The sequence below is a fragment of the Teleopsis dalmanni genome, chromosome 2 (assembly GCF_002237135.1).
Source record: "Teleopsis dalmanni isolate 2A chromosome 2, ASM223713v2, whole genome shotgun sequence".
Classification (NCBI taxonomy): Eukaryota; Metazoa; Arthropoda; class Insecta; order Diptera; family Diopsidae; genus Teleopsis; species Teleopsis dalmanni.
Genome location: NC_051847.1, coordinates 242,640,894 through 242,649,358, shown reverse-complemented (window position 1 = coordinate 242,649,358; position 8,465 = coordinate 242,640,894). Strand labels below are relative to the sequence as shown.

The window sequence follows — 8,465 nt, the reverse complement described above, 5'->3', positions numbered from 1 at the left end:
TTGGGAATGTTATTTAATGAAATTATTGGAGACGTACTCCGATTTAAGGTAAAAGTGACGTGTCTACATTTTAGTTCATTAATTTTAATTCGCCATTTTGACAGCCATTTCTCCACCCGAAATAAGTGAGATTGAAGTTGATTTGAAGCTAACACAGCGTTTTTGTTTCGGCATAAAATTGCCGTATCATCGGCAAACGTTGTGGTGACAACATAAACTACTTATCGAGATATCAGATGTGTAAAGTACATACAAGATAGGGCCAAGAACACTTCCTTGTGGAACGCCAGCTTCTATTGGGATATTATTAGAAGTATATGATTTACATTTCACTTTAAAACTTCTATTATGCAGATACGATTCTAAAACTGAGTGAACATTTTCAGGTAATGAACAGCGTATCTTATACATGAGTCCATTATGCCATACTTTATCAAATGCTTGTTTAACATCGGGGAATACCGCGGAACGATGTTCTCTGAGCTCATTCGTTATACGATTCACTCGCTCAATAGTTCCATGTTTTTCCCTAAAATCAAACTGGTGGGAGGGTATTAAGTTTTGAACGTCAAGGAACAGTTTTAGCTTTAAAAGCAGTGCTCTTTCAAAGAGTTTAGAAAGGCATGGCAGTAAGCTTATTGACCTGTATGAAGAGGCAAGCGTGGGATCTTTACCTGATTTATGAATCATAATAATCATGAATGTTTTCCACTCTGTTGGGTAAAAGCCAAATTTAATAATGGCATTAAAAAGTCTTGTGATAAAATGTATGGCCAAAAGGGGTAAGTTTTTTATCATGATGGGTGAGATATTATCATATCCCGGTGCCTTTTTGCAATCTAACTTGTTTGTGATTATTTGAACAAGATCATTGGCCGTGATATTCATGTCAATAGATGGTGCATGTAGATTTTGAGTGTGAAAATCATATTGTCCTGTTGCAGGATTTGGTTGAAACACCTCTTTTAGGTAATCAGCAAAAATGTTAGATTTTTTTTCATCACTTCGCGCCCGGTTTCCGAGAGATTTTTTTATTGGAGAATCGGATTCTATGGGGGAATTTATACCTTTGCTAGCATTCCACAAGGATGAATGGTTTTTGCCATTTGGACATAGGCTTTGAATATAATTATATTGCCTGACTTTGGTTTCCTTGCTTAATGCAGAACTAAGTCTCCTTTGGGCTTCCTTAAATAAGTTTTTCGCTAAAGGGGACCTAGATTTTTGTAATTCTCGCCTTAATCTACGTTTTTGTAAAACTAAATTCTCTATGTCACTATTTGTAAATACTTTATTGAATCTGTAAATTTTATTGTCTTTGGGGGTAGAGTTTTCTACTGCTGAAATCAAAATTGAATTTAAAACCGAGGTTGCTGAGACTTACATTTTATCTTGTAATTTGTGTGTATGTGTGACTTAATGTACTTTTTAAATTTGAGCCAGTTTGTTCTAGGACTTGTAAGGCTATAGGAACAGTCATTTAACTGAGGACCATCAAGTAAGCAAAATGTAACTGGAGAATGATCAGAAGACAAATCGCAGCTTGTGTATGTTAAGATAAAATTTTTGCTTATGCCTTTGATCACGGTGAAGTCTATTAGGTCTGATATTTTATAGTTATCAGCAGGTCAATATGTTGGCTGCCCAGGAGAGTTTACGTATAGTGCATTTTTTCTATTTAGAATAGAATTGTAGAGCTGTTTTCCATTTGGATTACAGAGTCGTGAACCCCAATACGTATGCTTGGCGTTGTAGTCTCCCGCCGCAAGAAATCTTTAACCTAGAGTTAAGAAGTAATCCGTAAATTGGGTCTCAGTAATGTTGAAGCGGGGAGGACAGTAAACTGCCGATAAAGTTAAATTTTTTCCTTTGTGCTTAAGGCATATTGATGTGGCTTGCATATGATTATGAGCATATGTACCTAGAAAATTGTGTTTTAGACGCCTTCGTATCAAAATAACTGTACCACCATGTGCTTTGCCATCTGGGTGATTGGTTTTATAAAATAAATAACCAGGAATAGAAAAGAAATTTTTGTTTGTTAGATGTGTTTCTAAGCAAAGCATTACATCCACATTTTCTCGGGACATGAAATTTGTGAGTTCAAGTTTATGTTGGCTTAAGCCGTTTGCATTCCATGTACAACTGATTTAAGCTCTGGGTGAGACTGGAAATCATGATTTCCAAACTATTACTTTGAACTGGAGGGCCTTGTTGATTGTCAGATTTAACGACATCAGCATATGAAACACCTGGTGTAACAGACTTAGAAGTTAAAGGTTGGGGTACTTCAACTAATTTAATGGGGTTGCTTCTTGTAGGATGTCCTATAAATAGGACAGCCTCTGTAGTTTGCAGTGTGATTTCCACTGCAGTTGCTACATTTTTAGGTTTTGGTGTCCTTTATTGATTTTTTATCGCATTCGGAACTATGTTATGGTGAAGCTCGCCACAAGCTACGCACACTGTTCGAAGAGTGCAATATGACTTAGTATGGCCATACTCTTAGCAGTTTGTGCATTGCACTAGACCATTTCTTTTGTTGGGCTCCTCAACGTTAATTGCGGTGAAGTAAATACTTTAGGTTGTAAATGAGATGGCTCTCATTTTTTTAAGCTTAGAAGTTTCCGGGTGAAATTCAACTTTAAACATAGGTTGTTGGATTTTATCTTTGTTAGCAATATTTATAACTGCTATAGCGCTAAAGCCTTTTTCGCTTAGGGCATTTGTTATCTCAATGGGTTCTACATCTGATTCAATACCTTTAATAACGACAACAAGGTCTTTACTACTCTTTAGTTGGTATGTGTAGTAATTTTTTTGTTGTCTTCGAAATATTTGGTTATGACCCTAAATTTGTTTTCAGAGTCGATTTGGATTTTGGTTTCGTGTATATTGCCCTACTTATAGGAACAATATGAAACGTATTATTTCCAATCAGACGTGCCAGATTTGCAACTAGGTTATTTGAGCTGCGTTCTCGCAGGTAGATTGGAGGCGGTTTAAAATTTTTGTTAATAGGCTGATTAGCTTCATCTGTAGTTTCAGCTAATTCAGCAAATCTATTGCTAGAAAGAATGTTTGTAGTTGCACTATCTTTGATGGTTTTAGTTATTTTAGCACCTTTTGAATTGCTTTTTTGAGGACTAAGTTTGCGTTTCATATTTACATAGCGTTCCATGCCTGTTTGGACCTTTATTTTATTTTTTGGACTCGCTAAGTCGGAAAATGCAAGCGAAGTTGCTGAAGGTGCAATGTTTGACAAGCTTTTGTCAGTTTGTGTAGTTTTCAGAGGCAACGTATTCGATGCGTCTATTACCAAATAAGCATTACGTTTTCTTGGAATGCTTATCGTATGTCTTCTTACTAGATTTTGATTGCTCATTTGCATACGTGGTTATATATGCAAATAGCAGGTGTGCTATAAGATTTACTTAATTTAACTACTATTAATATTAATTGATATTAAATTAAATTAACTATATAAATATAAGTAAAATTAAATTAAATTAATATAAAGAAGAAAATAATAAAAATAAAAATAAAGATGTAAAAATAAAATGAAAATGTGTAAAATATTATACTTTATATTCTAATAATTAAACATATAAATAAAAACAAAAAGAGAGAAAAAAGAATAATAATTATACTAAGAATAATAATAATAATAATAATAATAATAAAAAAATAATAATAATTAATAAAATTAATATCTTTAAATTCCAAAATCCAATGTTAGCACGTATGTTGGTTTTGATGTTGTGTTGTGTTGTGATGAATTGCGGGCTTCCAATTACAGCTTTTGTGGAACACGTTTGTAATAATACTAGCTGTCTCTATCAGCACTTTTTTGTTTTGTTTATATATTCACAAAACCGCACTGATATTTTGTTTGAATGCTTGCTCACTTTTTTTATTTTGAGCTTTAGAAAATAATTTGCTGTCTCTGTCAGCTATTTGAGTTTTTTTTAATATTAAAGTTGTGCAAAAATCAACAAAAATCGAAAAAGCGCGCGCTATTTTCAAATTAATATTTTATGCACTTTTAACTTTTAGGAATTGTTTTTTTGTCCGAGAATTTTCTGTTTTTTATTTTTGTATTAATAACAAAAGTTATTCTTTTAAAAGTGATTGTTATTTACTTGTTTTTATACTGAAATTTAAATTTTTCCGAGACCGGCTTAAAAACACGTCCGCTCACTAGAAAGTTCGAAAGCTTTCACTTTTTGAATTTAATTTTTATTTATTGAACGTATAATTAAATAACTAATAGTTTGGTGGAAAAAGTATATCCACTACCATGAGTTCCATAACAGTTTCGGGCATATTTATTATTAAGGAGTACAAAGTGAGATATTGTTTAAATCGAGTAGGTTTCTGTTTACTTATGATTGGTTGTTTTGATATTCTTAGGCGATATTTTTTTCAATTTTGACGATACAATTTGTATCTCGAGATTTTTGCGAAAGTTTTCGTTTCCGATACACCATGTGGTGTTTCTATGGTATTTCCAACTGAGCTGTTTAAAAGTATTTATCTAATATGAATGCTATAAGTCGATTTAAAAGATTAAAAGATTCTAGCGATGACAGCAAACTGCTTGGGACATGAATTTGTATAGCCATACTTTTATCAATTTGTATATTATATTGAACCATAACGTATTTGTGATTCAGGTACAGGTACGGTTGGATTTTTATGATTTGGAATTATTAAGAAATATTTAATCTTGACATAATTTCAATCCGTTAAACCTTGTACATGGGCTGTAGCGTTTCATATCTATTAACTAGATTGTTGATAGCGCTGGCTTAGAACTCATTTTTAACTAGAGCTCTTGTTGTTCTTTCTGGGTGAACATCAAACTCAATACCATTAAAAAAATGGTATTATTACGATACCTTTACTATTTTTAGTTGGTATTTTTGATCATGACTATAAAATTGATTTTAATGTAACTTTCTGCCTTGGTGAAATGTAATTTGCCCAGCTGATGGAGCAGTTTGAAAATAATTTTCTAGTATAAAACAAGAAATACTGAACATTAAGTTATTTGAGCTACATTCGTGAATATATGTGAAGGCTTTGGATAGATTAGTGTTCTGTCCTAAGAAAACCAAAAACACAGATGTTATATAATTAAATGATTATATAAACAAAAGAAGTAAATTAGAAAATAAAAAGACAAATAATTAAAAATTGACAATATTTTAAATAGATGATATATAGATGTAGTCCTTCTATTTATAAACCGAACATTGAATATTTTGTGTTATTCGAAGTACCTTTTTGTTTCTCTGTGTTGTATAATATTGTAATATCTATTACTATTTATAAAACTACTTAAAAACCACAAGTGAACTGAATTTTTTCATATGTGCTCATCACATTAAAGAAAAAATATCCTGCATTCGCAACTGGATGAACCGAGATTAATTACTTCGTTATGTACAGACTGTGCACCACGGACTGATCTCTTTTTATCGTTATTAAATGACAAATTTAATATTAGGTTGTCATTAATGTGTATATCTTTAGCCATAACATATACTCTTTGGATTTATGACGACAAATTCTAATGAAATTTAACTATTATAAGCTAATATTTTTATTGAAAATGATATAGTACCGTTTCATCAAGCAAAGAATCGTCAAATACTCAAAATGTAACAAATAGTGGGACAAATATCGAAATGGAAAAAACGCCAGCATTGTCAGAAACTGCGGAACATATTGCAAATCAGAAGAGTTCAGAACACCCCATACTATTGGACATGGGACTTGAAGACCCTTCTCATGACTACGAAGGTCAAATATTCAAACATCGTGGTTGTTCAGATAAGGTAGGGGTGTTCCGTTTTCTAAAAGTTTTGAAATATGTGTTATTAAAAAATTGGTTGCTTCTTAATCGAATAGGTAAAAGATGGAAAACAGCACAACGAAATTTGTGAAGCAATTGCACTTAATGACAAAAGTAATTTTGAAAATCTTCCAAACAACTCGGGTACATTTAGCGCAAATCGACATACACCAGAATCTAAAGGCTTGGCAATCAATCATGGTGGTGAATATAGCTACCAGAAGGAAACTGATGACTACCATTCGAAAAGCTCCCAAAAACATGATTATTATGCCTGCCAAGTGTGTACGGTACAAGAAGCAAAATATATTTGTACTGGGTGCCGAAAGCAGTGGTATTGCAGTACAATATGTCAAGTAAATATATATTTATACTTATAATATCAGAAAATAACTTTTATATATCTCTTTTAATCGACCAGTTAATTGATTGGGAGCGGCATATCAAACATTGTAATGTTTGATTTCGGCAGACACATCATCACATATATATTTCTGGATTAATCTGAAGAAAACTTATAAACAATGTTTAATTCTAAGTATTTCTATGTATTTTTATCATTTTATGCAATAATTTATTTGACTAAATATATTTTTCAACTAATTGGGAAAATTTTAATTTGTTTAATTTAGGAAGGCATATGACCAAATTAAATAAATCACAGTACTCGTTTGATAACTTGACATAATTACTCTTTCAAATAATAAATATAAGGTTAACAGAGTAAAGAAGTTCAGCATTTACATAAAGCAGAGTTCATAAATTCAGTAACAAAACTTGGAACACCCTACATACAGCTTGAATTTAGCTAAAAGGTAATTTTTTACACTACTTCACATAAATAATAAGTAAATGTTTTTTCGTTATTTATTTAGGCATATCCACCGTAATAAATGCATGACATCGATATGTAAATAAACCGAAAAAATATACTAAATAAATCCGTATTCTACAGTTACTCTAGCGAGATTTATTTCTGGCAATACTCACACAACGGCTACAAAGTTTCTACCTCATATATACTGTGTAATTAATAATATTTTATCTTATTTTATTATTAATATTAATTATTTGTTGAAACCAATTATATATATATTATCCAATTTTTTTTGTAAGTAATAAGAATGAATGAAGTTTTACTTCACTGAATTAAAAGATATATGTTGAACACAAAAAGCACTAATTTTTAGTTTGAATGGTTGCTTTCCTATATCAATATATGAGTTTATTAAGAATATCACATTTTTTTGAAATTTAGTAATATATAAATTGCTATTGAACTACTTTATGAATTAATGAATTTAAGTTTTTAATTTAAATGGATATTTGAGGGTAAAGTTATCTCCCTTACACCATCAACTTAACAATCTATTATAACCAATTTAAATGATCAAATATTAAATAATTAAATAAAAAATAATTTTTTTAATATTATAACTAATTTATTATTTTATGTAAATTGATTGAATTTTAAATAATTTTATAAATTTTTATATAAAGAAAATCCTCCAATAAATTCAGATGATTGAATGTTTTAAGTAGTATTATTTAAAAGTTTATTAATTAAAAAGCAATCCATAGGTGATAATATTAGATATTCTCTATGACAGTAAAAAAAAAACAAAATTTTATAAATATGTTTTGTTTCAGTTGATATATGTATATATATATATCCTAATAATCTTATCGGTCCTCCTAATATAACTCAAATGTTTTCGTTTAATATATTCAATATAAAAATATTAAAATGATCAGTTAATATATAATGATAGAATTGAATTAAATAACTAATTGTTATTGTAGTAAAAACATAATATGAAAAAAAACAAAATTTATTTATATAACTGAAGCATTCAAATTTCTGAAAATATATATTTCTCTTGAATAACATCCTGCTAAAACATATACTTTCCTAGTTAATTCTTAAAGTTGCCATCTAAAAGTTAGATGTATATATATTTATAATACTTTTTTAAGGGAATAGATTGTGAATTATATTATTATGAATAACAGACTTTTCACATATAAATTAATAATATTTTAAATGATGTTTAGGTTAACAAATCAAAAAAATATTAATTTGTAAAATCTGATTGATAAAATTCTAATTATTAGATAAAGCAATAACTTTCTTTAAATTAAATTCAAAATTCCAACCCAATGACATAAGCATTGTTAGTCCTGAAACCAAAAATAAATATATAAACTAATAAATAAGCTGTTAGTAATAACTAAACTTCTAATAATAAATAAACTAATATACTGATTTTAATTGATAAGTTAAATTGATTTATATAAAAATCCGCCTATTGAAGGAGTTGAAGAGTAATCATTCAACAAGAACTTAAATAATTATTATTCTTAAATCTAGTGAACTTAATATTCATAAAAATATATTATTTTGTGACACATATTTTAATGTTAAAACAATAGCTAATAATAAAGCAATATTTCCAATACGATTATTAGACTTACAGTTAATATCTGTGATTTATAAGATTTACAAGTTTAAAAAAATTACTAACAGATAAAATTTTAATTAAAGGAGAGAATTCAAAGAGAAATAATCACACATGTAGATTTAACAAATATTACTGCTAAATAT

At 29.4% G+C, this 8,465-nt stretch overlaps 1 protein-coding gene across 1 annotated transcript; it reads left to right on the top strand.

Annotated features, from left to right (window-relative positions):
* Window positions 1-5,630: 5,630 nt before the first annotated feature.
* Window positions 5,631-6,422, top strand: LOC119683984. Its single transcript, XM_038097893.1, has 3 exons — window positions 5,631-5,843; window positions 5,917-6,216; window positions 6,282-6,422. Exons 1-3 carry the CDS (start codon window positions 5,694-5,696, stop codon window positions 6,321-6,323), a joined length of 492 nt encoding a protein of 163 aa, XP_037953821.1. The 5' UTR covers window positions 5,631-5,693; the 3' UTR covers window positions 6,324-6,422.
* The last annotated feature ends 2,043 nt before the right edge of the window (window positions 6,423-8,465 follow it).

Coding starts and splice junctions, on each gene's coding strand:
- LOC119683984 (XM_038097893.1), top strand. CDS start 5,694: ATGGAAAAAACGCCAGCATTGTCAGAAACTGCGGAACATATTGCAAAT. Junction 5,844..5,916: donor ATCGTGGTTGTTCAGATAAG/GTAGGGGTGTTC, acceptor TTAATCGAATAG/GTAAAAGATGGAAAACAGCA. Junction 6,217..6,281: donor ATTGCAGTACAATATGTCAA/GTAAATATATAT, acceptor TTAATCGACCAG/TTAATTGATTGGGAGCGGCA.